Source organism: Paroedura picta, chromosome 9, assembly GCF_049243985.1.
Source record: "Paroedura picta isolate Pp20150507F chromosome 9, Ppicta_v3.0, whole genome shotgun sequence".
In the NCBI taxonomy this organism is placed as follows: Eukaryota; Metazoa; Chordata; class Lepidosauria; order Squamata; family Gekkonidae; genus Paroedura; species Paroedura picta.
Genome location: NC_135377.1, coordinates 76,493,829 through 76,516,491, shown reverse-complemented (window position 1 = coordinate 76,516,491; position 22,663 = coordinate 76,493,829). Strand labels below are relative to the sequence as shown.

Here is a 22,663-nt window from a genome sequence, read left to right as displayed (position 1 = left end):
ACTGGTAGGAGAGAAGACGTAGAACTCTCACCTGTGAGGGCCTGTGACTTTTTTCCTGGTCTACATTGGGGCTTGTTTTTCATGGGGGATTGCACATGCTCCTGTGCTCCTGAATCAACCTCTTCAGGCAGATCTTGGAACCGATTGCTGAGCATCAGTGGGTCAGACCTTCTCCTTATTCTTCTACTCCTATGTGTAACATTCTTACAATTATTGCCCTCCTGTATTAGGTGCTCCTGATTTTGTTTTGATAGATTTCCCTCCACCTGCATGCGGCTGCACTTCCCTCTCCCCACTCCTCTCGCAAAAAGAAGCTTGCAGCCTATGGGGGGCGCGGGGAGAGGGAGCTGCGGCCCGGTGGTTGGGGACCACCGATCTATAGCATGATTTCAACTCTCTCCTTTCCTCTTGGGAGTTAGGGTTCATTTTAAATTGCATTTGGTGAGGCCGACTGACCCATAACATCTACAGGTGTCCCTCCCCCCACCAGACTGAAAGATCAAACCTACTGAGGGAGTGTCAAAGTTATTGTTGAAATACTGTTCTAGTTGTTCTAGTTGGTATGGTATTGTTATTGTTACATTGTCATATTGATTTTGTTATTGTTCTATGTAAATGTTCCAAAATGTCTTATGTAAACCACCCAGATAAATAAATAATAAATAAATAAATGTCTGTGTTTAGTTTTAAATTTGTTTTCAGTGTTGGTGTGTCTCTCTGAAAGTCTTTTTTTGGCAACAGTACCCATCTCATGTTTTGACAAAGTGGGTGGAGCCAAGACTTCTCACTGGCCATTAAAGTTTTGATTAATTGTGCAGACATTTATAATGTTGTTTAGGCAGCAGCTGCCATGACAGAACCAAGGTCTTTCACTATAGGATTGATAGGAAGCTGTGGCAGCCATTTTGTGGCTTGTTGAGTTTTCTGTGACTAGCAGCCGTTCTGTGTTTGTGTCCTTCATTCTGTGTCCGAATGCCAAAGGCCCCAAAATGTTGGTTTCTCCTGTCATGGAGAATGTTCCTCTGGGGCCAAATACTTCCTGCTCAGTGTCTTGCAATGAGTGGAAAACACTTGTGGCCAGCTGGCCAGAGAAATGTCATCCGCAATGCAAGGCTGCCTCCAGAACAGAAGAAAAGTTCGGTTTCAGGGTTTTCTTTCGGGTTCAGGCAAAAGATGCCACTAGATTGTCTTGCTCGGCATAGTTAGCGGCAAAAGGAAACGTGGTCGCCAAAGGATCCGCTGGCTTGACACCATGAAAGCCGATACAGGGATGACCATGAACCAACTAAAAGAAGCAGTCAGAGACAGGGGCGCATGGCAAAGACTTTCCTATAGAATCGCTGAGGGTCGGGCACCACTGAACAGATAACATCATCATCATCATCATCCACTACCGTGGATCTGAGATTGGTGCAGGACCAAGTACTCAGGTGGGGCCAGCTCTTTCCAGGTGACTGATTCGGCTTCCCGCACCCAACTCTCTGTCATGCAAGCAATGTCTGCCCCTGACTCGAAATTTTTTTTCAGAGTTGAGATCTTGTTAATTGACCTTGCATTGCACAGGAGCAAGTTTGGATCCCCACTAGCCTCCACCTTCACATGTCTGCAGATGGGACGGAGGTTAGAAGAGGATCCAGCATAAGCTGCAGTGCTCCCAACTCTTCTGTTGTCAAACCTTGTCCCCCTGCCATATCACTCCTGGCCCATCACTGGAAATGATATTAAAGGGTCTCCAGAGCTGACTAAACATAGAATACCATATTTTAATCCTACCTACTGTTGAGTCAACCGGTGAGTCAATAGTGGTCAGCTCACAGTGATGGAAGCACACATATCCTTATCCATTATTCCTCTTAATATTTGTGAAACACCCTGGGGTGGAATGTTTCCGGGGAGTCCGAGCTGGAATAGGGCCAATCAGGGTGTGGCCAGGGTGCGATTGGCCCTGCCACCACAACTCCCGCCGTCATTCCCTGGATGCTAGCAACTTTGCTCTCAGATGCCTGAGAGTGACACAGAGAGCCCTGCCAAACTGCAAACAACATCTGATTCCCTACTATGGCTCCTGCTGTGAGAGAGTGAGCAAGAGAGAAAGAGAGCGGGATCTGCGCCTGCCAGTCCTAGGTCCTAGCGCCCACTTCATTCCTGGTTGCAATGGGCTTTCTTGCTAGTCAATATATATTATCCATCATTATCTAATAACCTTACTTTGAGCTGATCACTATTGCCTCAATCATAGGCAGGTTTTAAAATGTAGTAGTTTCCTATAAACAATAAACAAATCCTGAGAATTTTTTCACATTCCTTGTTGCAGTGCCTCAAAATTCTCAAGTTTTGTTTTTTAGAGCAGACCTCCTGTACTTGTGGAAGAGAAGACAAATTCTAACCTTGGTCACAGCCACACAACTTGGGAAGAACAGCGATCCCTTTGTTTCTCGGCCATTTCTTTCCTCAGGTGCCAGTGATCAAAAGTCTGGTCTGCTGCCCGCCAGACACAGCCTACATGAAAGAGCACAGAATGTCTCCTCCTTGGCTGTTTTTCAAAAACTCTTGGCTTTCTCACTTCATTTCTTATGTGGTGCAGATTAGGCGACAGCTGTACCAGAAGCGAAATTATGGCTCAGTCTCACCCAGCAGCATGGCAAACACAAGTTTGGATGTGTTGGAAAGACGGCTACTGCGCTGCCTTCCCCAAACCAGCAGGGACCAAAGTGAGCTGTGCAACAGGGATGCTTGAATTCTTGATTTAGCTGAGAACACAAAAGGTTTTCTGCCCGCCAGCCCTGGCACCAAACATGGCTTCTAGAGCACAGCCACCCACAGAAGAAGAGTAGGGTATCAGAGGATCATGGGGCAGAAGGGAGTCTAAGGTCTGAAGGAGGGTTCCTGGAAACAGATATTCTTAGCAAATGTCGATGACAGATCAATTGTAATTTATTTTCTTTTAACACTGTATCATCATAAAGAAAACTGGTATAAATGAAAAAAATCTATTTCAAATATCTACAGCTAAATTTTTAGGCAGTGAAAAAGCACTTCGTTGACAAGGAGTGTGGAATGATGAATGTTAATTGTCCAAAACTGCTGGATGTCTTTTTTTAGTTGCCACAAACAAATTCACATATCAGAACAAACAATACTGCTAAATAGTCTGGTATTTTTTGTTGTTGTTATGTACGGGGGAAAAGAAATAAAACAGAAAAAAACACCCTCTCCCCTCCCCTCTGGAAATTCATACATATTTCAAAGTTTGGAAATTGAAGCAGTATTTAGAACTATAGATGAAGAAACATTGTGGCATTGGTGTACTATACACAATGCACTTCTCTCTTGCTTTTTCTTTTTAGATCTGTAATGTACATCAAATACTTTACAACAATGCATTAACAAAAGGCAAGAAACATCTTGCTGTACAGAGGGAACCCCAAATGCAACTGGAAGCCTAAATTCACAATGGATGAGGAGAGTAAACCAAGTGTGAGAAGCTGTCCCCCCTTCCCCAGGGTGTGCCAATGGCCTCATTTTCTTGTGCTTAACTCTGGACCCTCTTCTGCTGCCTTCCTCTCTTCCTACTCCCTTCAGCCACATTCCATATGCAGCACGATTCATTTTAAAACTCTACATACATCAACTGTAAAGCTGTTTCCCCTCAATATATTTCTATATCTATATATGGAGACGGGACTATATAGATACAGAAAGAGATATACAATTCCCTTCTTGCTAACAACTCCCCCCCCCCCCCCCGACACGCTTAGCTGTCAACAGTGTCTTCCATTTTCCCGGGCCTTCCTATGGAACAGGCTTGAACAAATAAATTTGCAGGAAAATAATGTCTTGTGGTTTGCATGCACATGCACAGTCCCTGGAGCCTCTTTTTTGTCTGTTTTAACTCTTGCCCAAATTTCAAACCCAGGAATCTGGAGATGCTGGATAGTGGCTGGTTTCATAATTGAGCTCACTGTAGGGTCGTGCAGCTGAATAGAAGTCGACATAGTTGCCAGTGGACTTAAGTCCAAGATGCATATTGTATTCACTTGGAGGTGGACGGTGATGCACTTGATCTTCAAAGAAGGACTCCTCATAGTTTCTTGTTGAATTCTGAAATGGTTGATATGCTTCATAGTCCTTCCTACTGGGTTCCTGTGGAACTGCCTGTGTTGAAACCTGCCCAACAGAAGAAGAGGTTCAGTTTTGTAGGTAAGAGTAGGTCAATCAGACTCTAGGTGGGGCCTGGAGGTCGCTTGGAATTTAGATAGACCTCCAGGCTATGGAGAGCAATTCCCCTGGAGAAAATGGCTAGATTGGAGGATGCGCTGCATCTTGATGTCCCACTGAGGGTCTGCTTGCACCCACCTCTCCCTGGGCTTCTCCAAATCTCCAATAATTTTCCCTAGAGAAGACACAGGGAACCAAAGGGCACAAGATCTGATGAATCCACATCAGCACCGCTTATGAGACTGTTAATAAGAATACATCTGACATCATGGCAACTACATAAAAAATCTTTTACACCTCCAGAAATAATTTCACTGCTTTATCTTGCCATGTGTTTACTTGAATTTATTACTAATAGCTTTGGCTAAAGATACGGCCAAATGATTTTGAAACAGTTCCCAAAATCTGAATTAAAAAGCATCCAAATGCTTTCTACCATCTTCCAAAGTGTGTTCAAGCATCAGGTAAAGAAGTATACAATCCAAACCATCAGGAAACAGTGAGGTGCTGAATCAAAATATCCAAAATCACAGAATCAATGGAAGTGAGGGTGTGCAAAAACCCTAATATTTTTGGGCTACAGGTTTACTGAACCCCCCAAATAATCGGTGTTTCCTAAATCCCAATAATAGTATCATAATGGAGTTCAGTAAATATTCAGGAGTGCTGAATTTTTCAGGCTCCATTAAATCGTATCTATGTTCATCCTGTGAGCCCCTTCCCCACCCAGCAAATAATAATAGATTTGAGACCTCACTAAGGAAAAGAAGCACCCAAGTGGGGCAGAAACACTCCCTTTTCTACAGCTCTGACCTAGATCTACCTATCAGCTCCGGTCCTCTGTGGCACATCTCCCAGCATCTTCTCAACCCTCCCAACATTTCCAATCCAAGGAACACTGAAGGCCTTTCCACCCTCTTCAAGAAGCTGCCTAATTGTGGATCAGTCAACTGGCCTATTAACTGGCAGCAGCTCTCTAGAGCCTGGAAAGTCTTTTCGATATCACCTGATTCTTTAAAAACTAGCATAGTTAGGAATTGACTCTGGGACCTTCTGCATGCCAAGCTGATGCTCTATCAGTGAGCCGCCACCCCTCCCCAGTTAGTCACAATGAGCCTCTTGTGGCGCAGAGTGGTAAGGCAGCAGTTTGAAAGCTTTGCCCAGGAGGCTGGGAGTTCAATCCCAGCAGCCGGCTCAAAGTTGACTCAGCCTTCCATCCTTCTGAGGTCAGTAAAATGAGTTCCCAGCTTGCTGGGGGGTAAACGGTAATGACTGGGGAAGGCACTGGCAAACCACCCCGTATTGAGTCTGCCATGAAAATGCTAGAGGGCATCACCCCAAGGGTCAGACATGACCCAGTGCTTGCACAGGGGATACCGTTACCTTTTACCTTTATGCACCTTCTGGGGAAACTGGTCTAGAGTTTTGGGCTTGGCTGTCATCAATCTGTGGATGAAACCCAGCTCTATCTCCTTATGGAGGGCCATCTGGAATCATTTGCCAGATGTTTAGAAGCCGTGGCTGGATGGCTTGAGTCACCTGAAACTCAATCCCTCCAAGATCGAGGTCCTATGGCTGGGAAGGAAAAGTGCAGTCTAGTAAGAGGCTTACCCACCCTGGCTGGAGCACAGCTGAGCATTGCGCCTCAAGCCAAGAATTTGGGGGTGAATTTGGGTGCCTTATTGACCACGGAGGCACAGGTCAAGAAGGTAGCTCAACAGGCATTTTTCCACCTGTGCCAGGCGAGGCTACTAGAGCCATATCTGTCCTCTGGACACCTAGCCATGGTGATCCATATGATGGTTACCTCCAGAATTGATTTCAGTAACTCACTATATGTGGACCTGCCCTTGTCCTTGATCCAGAAATTGCAGCTGGTGCAAAATGCGGATGCTAGGGTCCTCACAGGTTCATCTTGGAGGGCCCATATCCAGTCTGTGCTGAGGCAGCTGCATTGGTTGCCAGTTGCGGCCCAGATACAGTTCAAGGTTTTGGTATTGATCTTTAAGGCCCTTAACAGTCTGGGACCCACATATGTGCGGGACCGCTTGTTGTTCTATGCCCCCCGCAGGGCTTTATGCTCTGCGGGCACCAATCTGTTGGTCATCCCTGGCTTGTCTAGCCTTGACCAGGGCCAGGGGCTTTTCAGTTCTGGCCCCCACCTGGTGGAACGAGCTCCCAGAAGAGCTATGGGCCCTGCGGGACTTTTCAGACAGAGCTCTTCTGCTAGGTTTACAGATGAGACCAGTTTCAGGGCATAGATATGGTGGGGCCCCCCAAGGAAGACATCTGCTACCAATTCGTGACACCTTTGGTGGCAACCAGTTATTGCATTGCTGTTCTTCCCAGGAACGTGTACCACCATAGGATGGGGTTTTTTACTTCCATGTTGTTTATGTTGCTATATTGTGCTTTATTGGGTTTTAATTGGGTTTTAATGGGGTTTTATTGGGGGCTTTTATATTGGAGCCTGTTTTGTAACTTGCCACGAGTTGGTTCACTGGGCAATAAGTCCAATAATTAATAAATAAAATAAATATGAGGGGGGAGGTGAGGAAGTCCCATTTTAACAGGAAAATCCTCTTCTGTCTGAGCCACAGAACTTAGTTTCTGTTCCAGTTGGAAAAGCAGAGAAGGTGCTGTGACCACTTACCTGGTTGTGTTTGATATCTTCAGCAGGTGCACCATAAGAATTTCTGTACAAAGTGGAGATTGTTGCATTTTGAGCTAAAGAATGGAGAAAAGAAGAACCGAGTATATCAGCTTAATAGTTTGGCTTTGTGCACCATGGTGGAAAATTTCACCTAAGTAAAATCTTGGCAAATACCACTTAGATGAATGTATGTAGCCTTGAAGACTATTTGGAGGGTGGTGGTGGTGGTAAATTCTACCCCAATTGCCCTTTTGTTTGGTAGACTGCATGGATAAGTGGTTCTCCAACTTTCTCATTAGGACACCATCAGTACATATTAGGGAACAACTTTATGAATCCATCTAGTTTGTCCATGGATGAAAAAGAGAGGAGGAGGAGGGGGATTCACTAAGGCAATTAAAAAAACTATGCTGGAGACTACGGACTCTTCACAGACAATCAAGCTGAGGATGTTCTAAGGAGGGGAATTCAACCACATATTCCTAAATTATAGTTGCTTACCATTTTCTTTCTATAAACACGAAACCCACCAGGGAAACACAACACTGAAAATTTACTGATTCTGACATATGGGGTGCTTGTTCTTCCCAGCTCATATAATATATGAGTTCAGTTTTCTTGATGTGGAAACACATCTTCTAGCATGGCCATCAAAACATAAATGAATACAGATAAGATGTCCATATGTCCCCACCCCACCCCCGACAGCAGAGCAGGGCAGAGCAGAAGGTGAGGGGAAGCAGGCAGGTGACATCAACCAAAGCAAGAGCCTGGATGCCTGACAGTGAAGGGACACAAGCAGGGAGCAGGTGACAGCGAAGAAACTGAGTGACTGAGACTCTTACCCATTCCTCCTCAACATGGATTCTAGACAGCGGGGTGGCCGTAAAAGATGGGCAGTGGAAGCGGCGCAGGGGGCTCAGCACTGTGCCTGGCCAGCCACCATGCCCATTTCTCCTCACCGTGCACTCCAGAAGGTGGAGCTGGACCTGGAAGATGGGCGACAGAGGGGCTGGCTAGCCAGATGTGGCTCTGAGCCCTGCTTGCTGTGCCGCCTCTGCCGCCTCCTGCCTCCTCCTGCCTCCTGTCTTCCAGGGCTGGCAAGGGAGAACAGTGAGGAGATGAGGCTCTCCCTCTAGGGATGTACCCAAGGAGGCAAGATCTCACCCAGGGCTCTCTGTGACCCTTCCTGTCTTCTGGCTTTCTCAGCTCCCCAAAACATGGTGCCCATTTGTGATCCAGCACAATCCCTGTCCTTCCTAACCATAAATATACAGTCTGTAGTACTACTGGGCCCTGACCTGGGTAGTTCAGGCTCACAATCTCAGCTGATCTCCTAAACTAAGCTGGGCCAGTTCCAGCTAGTATTTGGATGGAAGACCAGGAAGGCCACCTCGGAATGTCTCTTGCCTTGAAAACCCTACAGAGTTTACAGTAAAACACGCAACCTACTGAATAAAAATCCATTGCTTTTGTGTTATTTGTGTTATTCTTAGGTAAGGTGTGCCAATTGAGAAGAGAGATAAAATAAAGTTGTAAATAAAGGAAGGGGGGGGGGGCGAAGTCCAGGTAGTTGCTATGTGGTTGGCTGATTATTCATATTCATCATGCCAAGAACAAAATATTAATTGCAAAGCACCAGTTAAAGATCACTGGGCATGCAGATGCAAGGAAGGAATATAAAAAACAAAGTGGTCATTATAAGTCATGTTTAAACTTTCTGTTTTGGAAACAAAGTATTCTGAAAGCATTTTTTTTAATGTATGACAAAACCCATTAGTATGTAAACATCATTCCTACATGAAGCTTTGTTGCTGAGTGAAACATTGTGCTCCAAGGATTGAAATTGTAATTCCCAGCCTCCTTCAGCAGCATCTTAGGGCTTGAACACCAGCTCAGATCTATTTTATTAAATACTAGCCAAAAAGCCCATTACATAAGAAATGCAATGAGTGTTAGTGGGAGCTGTGATGGAGGGGGGGAATAAAGGGGGGAGGTGAAGCACCTTGCCGGCCCCCCTGGCGAGCAGGCAGGCTCCCCACAGCTCGCCGAGCACACCCGCCACCTCTGTGAGGTGGTGGATGTGGTTGGCGGGCATCGGAGAAGGCATCTCCAGCCCCTTTCTGCCCGGGAAGAGTGGTACTTACCCGGGTGTGTGACCTCCTAACTGGAGGGCCCAAATGGTCTCCATGTGGCGTGGGCGGCTCCTGGAGGAGGGCGCTCCAGGGGCCGACCTAATCTGCTTTGCTGGACGCGTCCGGATTGGCCCACTGCCTGTGGTCTTGGAGGGTCGGACAGGCTCGGACAGCAGCCCCAAGACCCAGACAGCGCCACCCAGATGGCCTTTTCAAAAATATATAGAGGAACTGTGGTAAGGACTAGCAAGAAAGCCCATTGCAAGCAGGAATAAAATGAGCGCTAGGAGCCAGGGGACACTGGGAGGTGCAAATCTCTGTGTGTGTGTGTGTGTCTCTCTCTCCCCCTCTCGCTGCGTGTCTCAGTGTGCCTTGCAGCAGAAGGCATAGCAGGAAATTACGGTTGGTTTGTAGGAGGGAAGGAGGGCTAGTGTGCAGTTTGGGGAAGCTCTCTCTGTCTCTGTCTCTCTCCCCCTATCACAGCAGGAGCGGCTCTCTCTGTGTCTCTGTCAGCAGCTAGGGGCAGCTCTCTCTGTGTCTCTCTCTGCCTCCCTCGCAGCAGGAGCGATAGGAGGGAATGAGAGCTCGTGTTCGGTCTGGCAGGGCTCTGTGTGTCTCTCTCTGTCTCTGGCACAGCTGAGAGGAACGTGGCTAGCGTCCAGGGAGGGAGGGCGAGAGCTGTAGGGGCAGGGCCAATCAGGGTGCAAGCTGCGTTGGCCCAACTTGAACAGCTGGAAACGTTCCACCCCCCAGGCTGTTTTACAAATATAAAGAGAAACCATAGATAAGGATAGTAAAAGAATGGATGGCAGAGTGTAGATTTCTGTGACCATGACAGAGGTAGATCAAATAAAAATACATTGGAAATGAGGACCTTTTACATTGTTCCGGGTCTGTGATGTAACAGACAGGGAGATCAACTTGCCCCAGGTTGATTGGTGTTCTGTCAATCATATTTTATTTGGATATGCAATTGCAGTCTCACCTGTCATGGTGTCTTTCCTAGAAGTGTGTTCTCCTTTATTTCCATGATAAGAAGCATTTGTTCCAGGGGATTCATAGTCTGTTTTTCTTTCTTTTAAGCTAATCATTTCCCGAGGTGAGGCTGGGGCACTTGCTACAAAAGAGAAACATATTGAAGGTTTTTTACACTCCTCAAGTCTGTGCATACAAAATTTGCCCCTGGTGAACACACAAAAACAAGAGGGAAAAGGAAATGATGTTGTTGCCATCAGCTGTTTGAAGAATCACCAACTAAGTGTCATGGGCCACATTTTGGCCATGTCAATCTCTGGTCTCATCTCCTGGCTTGAGTTGTACATTTTGGTCAGTGCCCCTCCTTGTTCCGGACATCTGGCTTTCGTCTGGCCCTCTGAGGTGGAGAGCCTGTCATCGCCCATTCCCAGTGAAGAGGTAAGCATGTTGTGTGGCTGTTCCTTGCACCTGGTTCCGACTTTTTTTCACACTGTCCTGGATCAAACAGGTCCACTGTGGGAACTGATCTTTCCCGTCTAAAATATGGTGATGGGGGGGGGGTTCGTAAGTATGAGGGTATAATTGCCTTGGCGTTCTGGGATACAGGTATTTTCAACAATGTCTTTACCTTTACTATGAGTTCCTATCTGATACTACCTGATTCTTCCTCAATAAAACAAATGTTAAGGCACCTTTAAGACCAACAAAGTCTTATTCAAGGTATGAGCTGTCCTGTGCACAAACATTCAGAGACATTGTATCATAGAATCATAGAATCACAGAATCATAGAGTTGGAAGGGGCCATACAGGTCATCTAGTCCAACCCCCTGCTCAACGCAGGATCAGCCCAAAGCATCCTAAAGCATCCAAGAAAAATGTGTATCCAACCTTTGTTTGAAGACTGCCAGTGAGGGGGAGCTCACCACCTCCTTAGGCAGCCTATTCCACTGCTGAACTACTCTGACTGTGAAATTTTTTTCCTGATATCTACCCTATACTTGTAGTTTTAGTTTAAACCCATTACTGCGTGTCCTTTCCTCTGCAGCCAACGGGAACAGCATCCTGCCCTATTCCAAATGACAATCTTTCAAATTGTAAAGCTTTTGATAAGGTTCCCCATGATGTTCTGATGGATAAATTGAAGGACTGCAATCTGGATTTTCAGATAGTTAGTGGATAGGGAATTGGTTAGAGAGCCGCACTCAAAGAGTTGTTGTCAATGGTGTTTCATCAGACTGGAGGGAGGTGAGTAGCGGGGTTCCTCAGGGCTCGGTGCTCAGTCTGGTAATTTTTAACATATTTATTAATGATCTAGATGAGGGGGTGGAAGGACTACTCATCAAGTTTGCAGATGACACCAAATTGGGAGGACTGGCAAATACTCCACAAGATAGAGACAGAGTTCAACCAGATCTGAACACACTGTGCGTGAATGAGACCTTGGGGTACTTGTGGACTGTAAACTAAACATGAGCAGGCAGTGTGATGCAGTAGTAAAAAAGACGAATGCCATTTTGGGCTGCATCAACAGGGGCATCACATCAAAATCACAAGATGTCATAGTCCCATTATATACGGTACTGGTCAGATCACACCTGGAGTACTATGTGCAGTTCTGGAGGCCTCATTTCAAGAAGGACGTAGATAAAATTGAAAGGGTACAGAGGAGAGCGACGAGGATGATCTGGGGCCAAGGGACCAAGCCCTTTGAAGATAGGTTGAGGGACTTGGGAATGTTCAGCCTGGAGAAAAGGAGGTTGAGAGGGGACATGATAGCCCTCTTGAAGTATTTGAAAGGTTGTCACTTGGAGGAGGGCAGGATGCTGTTCCCATTGGTTGCAGAGGAAAGGACACGCAGTAATGGGTTTAAACTTCAAGTACAACGATATAGGTTAGATAGAAGGGAAAAGATTTTCACAGTCAGAGTAGTTCAGCAGTGGAATAGGCTGCCTAAGGAGGTGGTGAGCTCCCCCTCACTGGCAGTCTTCAAGCAAAGGTTGGATACACACTTTTCTTGGATGCTTTAGGATGCTTAGGGCTGATCCTGTGTTGAGCAGGGGGCTGGACTAGATGGCCTGTATGGCCCCTTCCAACGCTATGATTCTATTCTATGAATGAACGAACGAACGAATGAACAAATGAATATACGGATTGAAAAGGGCTATGGAGATTACCATAAGTACCAGATTGAGAAGTATGGCTGCTATTGAAGGAGGGGGCCCCCAGGTGAGTCCTGGAGCTTTTTCTCAGTTCAATGCCAGTATGGATCGAAACAATTCTTTGTTCTTACCTGAACGATTGTTGGGAGACATGCGTACCGGAGAAATGGAAGGTGTGCGTGATGATGAGTACGGTCTTTGCCGATCCCTCTCTATTGTTGAAGATGAGGCTACAAAGTGATATTGTGACCATCCATCCTACAAGAGATCCACACATAATGAAGAAAAGTTAGCTTTTATATCCCACTTTCCATTACCTTAAGAAATCTCAAAATGGCTTAAAGGCACCTTGTGAGGTAGGTGAGGTTGAGCATTCTGAGACAACTGTGACTGATTCAAGGTCACTCAGCAGGCTTCAAAGGGAGGAGCAGAGAATCAAACCCATTTTTTTTTACACATTATCATCATCATTGGATTTGTATATCATCCTCTCAATTATTATTATTATTAAATTTATAACCCACCTTTCTCCAAAGTCTCAAGGCAGGTAACATAAAATATAAATTCCATAAATGTAAACCCCTGAGCCTTCAGGGAGGGCAGTATATAAATATAATAAATAAATGTTGTTATTGTTAATTGCGAAGTCATGTCCGACCCATCGTGACCCCATGGACAATTATCCTCCAGGCCTTCCAGTCCTCTCCCATTCCCTGGAGTCTGGGGAAATAAATAAATGAAAACACATAAAACCCCCTAAACCATATAACTCCCAAGGTACCAAGATGGCCCAATCCCTCCTACCTCCCATAGTCATCTAACAAGGGATGTGCTGGGATGTGCTGTAGGGATGTAGGGATGTGCTGTAGCAGAGCCTGAAGGGGGCCCATCGCTCTGGCTGGCCTGGCCGTTTTGCAGGCCCTGCAGAATTTTGTCAGCTCTGTTGGGGTCCTCATCTCTCCTGGGAGCTCATTCCACCAGGTCGAGGCCAGGCATATCTCTCTGGGGCCAGGGACCACTAACCAATTAGTACCTGCAGAGCAAAGGGCCCTGTGGGAAGCATAAGCAGACAAGCAGTCCCTCAGATAGGCTGGGCCCAAGTCGCAAATAGAACCATGACCTTGAATTTGATCGGGGCCAAAACAGGCAACCAAGTGCGGCTCTTCAGCACTGGCTGGATGCGGGTCCTCCAAGATGAACCAGTGAGGATACTAGCAGCTACATCCTGCACCAGCTGGAGTTTCCAGGTCGATAAAAAGGATAGGCCAGAGTAGAGCAAGTTACAGATATCTAGTCTAGGGGTGACCATCACATGGATCACTGCGGACAGACAGTCTGGGGGCAGGTAGGGGGCTAGTAGCCATGCTTGGTGAAGAAGATAATGTGCCTTGTGCACTACCCCTGTGACCTATGCCTCCATCGTAAGGGAGGCCTCCAAGATCACTCCCAAGTTCCTTGCTGTGGGTGAGATGTTAAGTTGTGCCCCTACAAAGGTGGGAAGATGCACTTCCTGTCCTGCACCGTCTTGGAGGAGCTGAGTTTCAGACGGCTCTGCTCTAACCATCCAGCAACAGCTTCCAAACAACTGGCAAATGTATCTGGGAGGGAGTCTGGGTCGCCATTCATGAACAGACAGAGCTAAGCATCATTTGCATATTGATGGCAATCCAGCCCATACTGTGCCCTCTGGGCACCAGAGAGCCCATGTGGGCATCCCCCATAGCTACCTTCTGTGTCCAAGTAGTATCTCTGAGACTGACCTCCCTCTATAAAAGTGAACAACCTAAGGGGTACTTCAAGAATATGTTTGTGTTCCAAATTCAAAATGTTGGTTTTCATTAACAGGGTTGAAGGAAGCCAGGAGACTGCAGCGAAGAGCAGGTTGGGAAATATTAGAAAATAAATCTCTGGTCATTCTTCCTCCTCCCTCCACATTCTTCTGTGCTCTTTTGCTACTGGGGTATTTCTCTTATTATATTATAGGTTGAACAGCTGTTGATTAACCAAGATTGATGCTACTCCCTCTAACCCAACTTGCATACAATGGAAGGTGAGTGGTACAAGTGTCAAAAGGCCTGCCTCTCACATGGAGGACCCTGGAAAGAGGTCATTAAGAGAGGTATAAAAATATGAGTTACCATCAGAAATTTTCGGGTATATGACGAACATTATATTCTACCCTACTGACCCTTTCTCTTTGTTCTGTGCCAGCTTCCATAGTTTTCTACATTTAATAATTTATTATCTATTTACTGAAACTGATAGGTTAAAAAATATTCCTGCTAAATAGAAATGCATACATTCAAGTGTGGCTGAAAACTATGATCTAAATCAATTCTAGGTCACACTAATTTCAATGGGAGTGTTAAGTACTTGTTTAAATGTCACCTGATAAAATTAACAGGACTTAATTTTGGATAAACCATTCCTTAATTTTCTTTCTTCAGTATTGATTTGTCTTTTGGGAACACGTGCTTGCAAAGGCTAATGTTCTTGCACATGTCTAATGTCTAATGTCTAGCTGTGCTATACACTTGGGGCACAGCTGAAGTACAAAATCAACACGTGCTGCTCTTTCCCTCTCTGTAAAGCCAAGGGGACACCTCCCTGGTAGAGGTGCCTCTTCCCCAAAGCTTTCAGCCAGCATCTATCTTGCAGCTTCTCTCTGCAACTACATCAATGGAGGTTCCAGAAGGTCAGTGTTCACCCCAGGTAACTGGCTCAGGTATGTCTATTCACAGCCAAATCCTGCAAGAAGACTGTAGCAAATGATAGGTTAGGAAATATTAGAAAATAAATCTCTGGATTGGTCATTCCTCTCCCCCACCCACAGAGAGGTCATATTAATGAATCAATGGGACTCACATGCTCCCTTAATCCTGTCAAGATTCTTGCAGTTTCAGGTTTCTGTATGAGGCTTCCCCTTTTCAAGCATCGAATCTCAGTCCATTTCCCATCTGGATATTGATCACGGGCCAGCAAGGGAATTGTCATTTTTAATAATCTATTCAGGGACCATCTGGTCTCCCCAATCACGCTGCTGTGACTCATTGTCACCTGCCAGGAAACTCTAAATTGCTCCACTTACCCCCCCCCACAGTCTTTGTCTCATGCTCAGCCAAGGTATTGTTGCTTAATGGGCATCCATGACAACAATTCCTACAATTGGATCCTGGTATACACAGGTTATAGGATCTTGCCTCTCACTCCTGTCACTTCAGACATTAATTCCCCATCATAATTTGCCACCTATATGCGGATGACACCCAGCTCTATCTCCAGATGGATGACCGTCCTGACTCTCTCCCAGAACCCTTAGCCAGATGTCTGTAAGCAGTGAAAAAATCAATCATGCAGAATCACCTGAAGCTCAACCCTGCAAAGATGGAGGTCCTGTGGTTGGGTAGGAAGGGATCTTGGGAGGAAGTGTGTCTACCCACCCTGGACAGTGCGCAGCCCTCACCAACGCACTCTGCCAGGAACCTGGGAGTGACCCTGGATGCTTCCTGCCACACCCTCACTGCTTCCTCCCGGCTCCCCGGGGTTGCCGGAGCAACCAGGGTCAACAGCCCAGCCAGATCTGAGTGATGAGATGGACCCGGGGGAGGGATGTTCCCAGCAGCTGGCAGATAACAGACCTCAACAGGAGTCTAATTCAGACTCAGACTCAGAGGAAGTGGCTGTACGTCTCAGACGAAGCCAAAGGGTGGGGCTGACAGAACTCAGAAGGAGCCAGAGATTGCAGGCGAGCTAACAGAAGCGATGGGGTTCAGCGGGAGAGGAGCGCTGAGTCATCCTGCAGGTGCAGCTCATTAGATGGGCTGCATTTAGGGAGACAGAAACAGCTAGCCAGCGTGGAAGCAATTTATGCGACTACCCCCTGGACCGGCTCTGCTATCATGACCTGCTGCTTAATCCTTGACCCCCTGGCTTTTGGACCTGACGACGGCTTTTGGTAAAGTGCTTTGGCTTGGTTGACTCTTGGATTTTCTGGACTCAGACCTTTGGACTGTTTGACTACTCTTTGCCTGGCTCTACGTTGTCCTTATTAACTCCTGGTGACTTGGACTGAACTTTATCTCCATCTGGGCTGGCCGCCGAGGCAGCTGCTACCGGGTGTGGCCAGCTAGGGCAGCATACTTCCCTTACAATGGAAGCCCAGGTCACAAAGGCTGGCATTCTACCACCTCCGCTGTCATGGCCCCGTCTCCAGAGGGTGCCTCTGTACCAGCTCCCACGGAGGAAGAAGTGGAGGAACTGGAACAAAGCAGCAGGGTGCTGCTTAGAGTGGCAAGTCCCGATAGGGAGCCACAACCAGGTCCCAGCCAGACAAGCACCATGCCCTCTGCACCAGCATTACCTCAGCCTGCAGCAACACCCCTGAACAGCCCAGACTCATCTCCAGAGCGCAGGAGGGAATGCAGGAGGACAACGTTGGCAACATGCAGGCAAAGTGCTCGGCTTAGACTAAAGCAACAGGCTAGGTTGGGCTCAGGTAGGGCTCATTCATTGGAGGAAGGCTGAGTGCTAGGTGCAGCCACTTGGTATGACAGCTCAGCTTAAGCACAGCAGAAGTGCTTCTTAGTGTGGGTACAACCTTGTGCACATGTCCACCCGTTGCCTTGACTAGTTTCCTGCTCACCGATGCTTCGGCGAAGCTCTGCTTGACTGACTCCCGGCTTGACCCTTGCTTTACCCGACTAGACTATGCTTTGATTGAATGCTCCACAGATTCCCGGCTTGACCTTGGTAAAGATAAACGACAACTCTTTCGGTTCTCCTTTGGACTTCATCAGCTAACAATGCCTGATAACACCCGGACTGGACTTTTGACTAATCTCTGGTACGCGCTTTGAACTTGCTGGACTCAGTAACCGTGCTTGCCCTTGCACTAACCCTGCGTGTGCCTGGCTAGGGCAGCACATCCACCAAGCCAAGCTACTAGTACCCTACCTGCACACAGAGCACCTAGCCACAGTGATCCATGTAATGGTCACCTCTAGGCTGGACTTCTGCAACTCGCTCTATGCAAGCCTACTCTTATCCTTGATCTGGAAACTACAATTGGTGCAGAATGCTGCGGCCAGGATTCTCACTAAAACATAATGGAGATCCCACATCCGGCCGGCACTCCAACAACTTGGCTGGCTCCCAGTTGAATTCCGGATCAAGCTTAAGATCTGGTAATCACCCCTTCATCAGGGTATTGATACAGGGCCAAAACTCATACTGTTCTATAAGAAATGTTTAATGTTAAGCATCTAACTTAAACCTAGAAATATCTGCCAGGATAGCTCTTAGATTGTATCAAGCAGTTAACGTGAGGTCTACGATCTCTCAAGTAAGTTGATTAATAATAACTTTTCTTTTGTATATCTAAACAGGCCTTTTTTTTAATGTAGTGGAAATGTGGATGGCTCTTAGACTCATGGCTCTTAGAGTTTTGGGCAAAAGTTTATATCACTGTGGAGTCAATGTGGGGTCGTATATTTTCAAATGATGATTATATTTTATTTACTGCTTTTTGTATCAATAACTCGTGTTGCATCCTATATTTCTATGTTTATGAAAATAAAAAAAAAACATTACAATAAAAAAAAAAAGATCTGGTAATCACCTTTAAGACCATATGCCGATTGGGCCCAGTGTATTTGAGAGACCGCCTCCCTGCCTATACCCCCAGAAGAGTCCTACGATCCGCCACCTCCAACTGGCTGGGGATCTCTGGCCCCAAAGAAGCGCGTTGGACCTCAACAAGGGTCACAGCCTTCTCGGTCCTGGCCCCCATCTGGTGGGATGAGCTCCCTGAGGAGATCAGACCCCTGCCCAAACTTCCACAGTTCTGCAGGGTCTGCAAGAGGGAGCTCTTCCACCAGGCATTTGCTTGAGGCTGACTGACTTAGAACAGCTGCTGAACCCCCAGACACCCCCTCCATGACTGAAAGAACCAACCCCCAATGTTACTGTTAATTTTTATTTTATATTATAATGTGGTTTTGCAGTGTTTTGATGCCTTATTTGAAAGTTGATGCTACAGTCTATATATCGTTCCATGTAAGTTGTATTATATAATGTTCTATGTAAACCGCCCAGAGCTGCAAAGAAATGGGCGGTATGTATGTATGTATGTATGTATGTATGTATGTATGTATGTATGTATGTATGTATGTATGTATGTATGTATGTATGCATAAATAATAAACAAACAAACAAATAAATTGTGACAGGCTATTCCTGGCAACATGTCTGGTTCCAGGCTTTCAGACTGGAGACGTAAAAGAAATTCTGTAAGGAACGCATCATGGCTTAGAAAGCTTGTATGTGTAGGCCATTGCAATAGTTCAGCATCCTCTTGGAGAAGAGTGACAAGTGGAGTATCCCAAGGATCTGTCCTGGGGCCTGTGTTGTTCAACATATTTATAAATGATTTGGATGAGGGATTAGAGGAGATACTTATTAAATTTGCAGACGATACTAAACTGGGAGGGGTAGCAAACAAAACCGAAAGAATCAGAATACAGGATGATCTTGATAGGCTCGAGAACTGGGCTAAACTGAATAAAATGAAGGTCAATAAGGGCAAATGTAAAGTTCTGCATTTCGGTAGGAAAAACCAAATACACCAATATAGGATGGGGGAGACTTGTCTTGGCAGTAGCATGTGCGAAAAGGATCTAGGAGTCTTAGTAGACCATACATTGAACATGAGTCAGCAGTGTGACTCAGTGGCTAAAAAGGCAAATGGGATTTGGGGCTGTATCAAACGGAGTATCGTGTCCAGATCACGGGAGCACTTTACTCTGCTCTGGTTCGCACTTACTTGGAGTACTGTGTGCAGTTTTGGGCACCCCAATTGAAGAGGAATGTTGACAAATTGGAACGTGTCCAGAGGAGGGCAACGAAGATGGTAAGGGGTTTGGAGACCAAGACGTATGAAGAAAGGTTGGGAGAGCTTGGTCTGTTTAGCTTGGAGAGGAAATGACTGAGAGGGGATTTGATAACCATCTTCAAGTATTTAAAAGGGTGCCATATGGAATAGAATCATAGAATCATAGAATCATAGAGTTGGAAGGGGCCATACAGGCCATCTAGTCCAACCCCCTGCTCAACGCAGGATTAGCCCTAAGCATCCTAAAGCATCCAAGAAAAGTGTGTATCCAACCTTTGCTTGAAGACTTCCAGTGAGGGGGCGCTCACCACCTCCTTAGGCAGCCTATTCCACTGCTGAACTACTCTGACTGTGAAAAACTTTTTCCTGATATCTAGCCTATATTGTTGTACTTGAAATTTAAACCCATTACTGCGTGTCCTCTCCTCTTCAGCCAGCAGAAACAGCATCCTGCCCTTCTCCAAGTGACAACCTTTCAAATACTTAAAGAGGGCTATCATGTCCCCTCTCAACCTCCTTTTCTCCAGGCTGAACATTCCCAAGTCCCTCAACCTATCTTCATAGGGCTTGGTCCCTTGGCCCCAGATCATCTTTGTCGCTCTCCTCTGTACCCTTTCAATTTTATCGATGTCCTTCTTGAAGTGAGGCCTCCAGAACTGCACACAGTACTCCAGGTGTGGTCTGACCAGTGCCGTATACAATGGGACTATGACATCTTGTGATTTTGATGTGATGCCTCTGTTGATACAGCCCAAAATGGCATTTGCCTTTTTTACCGCTGCATCACACTGCCTGCTCATGTTTAGTTTACAATCCACAAGTACCCCAAGGTCTCGTTCTCACACAGTGCTACCTAGAAGCGTATCCCCCATCCAGTAGGCATGCTTTTCATTTTTCTGACCCAGATGCAGAACTTTACACTTATCTTTATTAAATTGCATCTTGTTCTCATTTGCCCATTTTTCCATTGTGTTCAGATCTCGTTGAACTCTGTCTCTATCTTCCGGAGTATTTGCCAGTCCTCCTAATTTGTGTCATCTGCAAACTTGATGAGTCCCTCCACCCCCTCATCTAGATCATTAATAAATATGTTAAAAAGTCAATTTAACTGTTAACTGTCAATTTATGAGCCAGTTAACAGCCTAATTTTAAGGCAGAGCGCAGAATTTAGAATCATAGAATTATAGAGTTGGAAGGGGCCATACAGGCCATCTAGTCCAACCTCCTGCTCAACGCAGGATCAGCCCTAAGCATCCTAAAGCATCCAAGAAAAGTGTGTATCCAACCTTTGCTTGAAGACTGCCAGTGAGGGGGAGCCCACCACCTCCTTAGGCAGCCTATTCCGCTGCTGAACTACTCTGACTGTGAAAACACATTCTTCCCCAACTTCGATAAGTGCAGTCCATCAGTTGCTAGTAGGCCTTCCATGGTCCCAGAAACCAAATCTCTCCTGCCGGCACCAAATACGCAGCCAGTGATTCACCTCCATTATCTTCCTCTCCCGACGCATTCCTCTTCCCTTGACAGGCAAGATTGAAGAGAATACCACTTGTGCCCCCATTTGCTTGAGCTTCCTCCCTAGATTTTAATAGTCTGTTTTAATAGGAGCGATGGTATTCAGGGACATGTCATTCGTTCCCACATGGACCATCACAAATGGGTAGCGATCCGTAGATTTGAGGAGTTTGGGCAGCCGTTCTGAAACGTCTTTAATTTTTGCCCCTGGCAAGCAACACACCTCTCGGGTTAGGGGGTCGGGCCCAGCCACATGGCGATCCATTCCACTTAGCAGGGAGTCTCCAATTACCAGTACTCTCCTTTTTCTTTTCTTCTCAACACCATTTCCTTCTAACTCCGTGGCCTCTTCACTTTGTGTTAGACTTTGTTTTGGGACCTCTTCCCTCGTTGACACTTGCACCTCCTCTGCAAGGGCCTGAAATCTATTCTGGAGTTCCAAAGGCCCCGAGAACCATCTCAACTCTTTTGAGTTGAGTCTTTTTCCTGTCTGCAGAGGCTCCTTAAGGAGGTCAATCCCCATATCCTCTTCAGGACTGGTTGTATCCTCTTTATTTCGAGTTGCACAGCTCCGGTCTATGAACTTCTCCCCTTTCTTAATTTCTGACAGAGTAATAGTCGTCTCTTCTAAGCCCCTAATCCTTTCCTCCAAAAGTTTTAGCAGCTTACACTTGGGGCAGATGTAGTCCATCTTATCTTCAGGGAGGAAGGCAATCAGGGAGGAAGGAAATCTATGGCACTGTGATCCCACCTTGTGACATTTGCATTTATAGAAATAGCTGTAACCCAACTTCAACAGATATCATCTTTCGAACAATTTAGCACATCCAGCGACAACCAAAGGTGGACCTCTGGCAAGGAGCAGCCCTTTTTAATCCTCCCAGCAATCACCTCACTCAGCACCACAATAGCGTCACCTGGTCAGCAGCAGCAGCACTCCCCAGCAGCTTTCTCCACGTGCTCCCAGTTGTCTGAGCTGGGATAAGGAAGTATGATTACCTGAATGGGGTGCAACTGACACCTGTACCCTTGTCCAGGAATTTGGGCGTGATCTTTAATGACTCACTATCCATGGAGGCTCAGATCACAAAGGTAGCCTAGATGGCATTTTTTTCATCTGCACCAGGCATGGCTACTAGCGCCCTGCCTGTCCTCAGAACACTTGGCCACTGTGATCCACTTCCAGGTTAGACTTCTGTAACTCGCTCTATACAGGTCTACTCTTGTCCTTGATCTAGAGATGACAGCCGGTACAGAATGCAGCTGCACGGGTCCTTACTAAATTTTGGAGAACTTATGTCCAGCCACTGCTGAGGGAATTGCATTGGTTGCCAGTGTGTTTCTGGATCAAGTTCAAGATTCTGTTTAGCCTTTAAGGCTATATGCAGCTTGGCTTTTACTTACCTACAGGACCACTTACTTCCTTATGCCCCCCCCCCCCCCGCAGGGCACTTTGATCTGCAGGTATGAATTTGCTGATAGTCCTGGGCCCCCAGGAAGCATATTTGGCCTCAACTAGGGCCAGGGCCTTTTTGGAATGAGCTCCCAGAAGAGCTGCAGGCCCTGAAAGAACTGTCTATGTTCTGCAGAGCCTGCAATACGAAGCTCTTCCACCAAGCATTTGGTTGAGGCTGAGTGCGATAAGTACCGGGGGAAACAAGACCTCCCCTAGTTGCCATGCTAGACTGGCAGGAACTACCCCAAAGTGGTTTCCATCCTCAGTTGTTACAACTATAGATTCAACAGCCTTAGAGGTCTGGGAGACTTGAATTTGTTAACTGCCATCTTGGGAATCTGCAATATTAGGATGTTTTATTGGGTTTGATGTTTTTATGAATTAAGTTTTTACTGTTTTATTATACATGTTGTAAACCACCATGAGCCAGAATTTCTGAGAATGGCAGTATATAAATCAAATTATAAATAAACAAACAAACACAAAAATAAATACATGATTGAGGTGGTCTCCTGGGCAGTTGGAATGCCCACACATGGAACACGTGAGCCATTTTTGTAAAGGAGTCAACCACCAGCAGGGTGGTGGTGTCCATCTGGACTTTTGGAAGATCTATGATAAAGTCCAAAGAGATGTGTTCATGATGGGGTCAGTGTCAACTT

At 46.3% G+C, this 22,663-nt stretch overlaps 1 protein-coding gene across 13 annotated transcripts in view; it reads right to left on the bottom strand.

Moving 5' to 3' along the window:
• Positions 1–2,916: 2,916 nt before the first annotated feature.
• Positions 2,917–22,663, bottom strand: part of CTNND2 (catenin delta 2) — a 671,801-nt gene continuing 652,054 nt past the window's right edge. For all 13 annotated transcript variants that reach the window (XM_077353364.1, XM_077353370.1, XM_077353371.1 and 10 more), the window contains 4 exons: positions 12,273–12,399; positions 9,992–10,123; positions 6,872–6,945; positions 2,917–4,167 (listed from right to left, as the gene is read on the bottom strand). In XM_077353364.1, the coding sequence (XP_077209479.1) occupies positions 3,907–4,167; positions 6,872–6,945; positions 9,992–10,123; positions 12,273–12,399 (594 nt within the window). In that variant the 3' untranslated portion in view covers positions 2,917–3,906. The remainder of the gene's footprint in view (positions 4,168–6,871; positions 6,946–9,991; positions 10,124–12,272; positions 12,400–22,663) is intronic.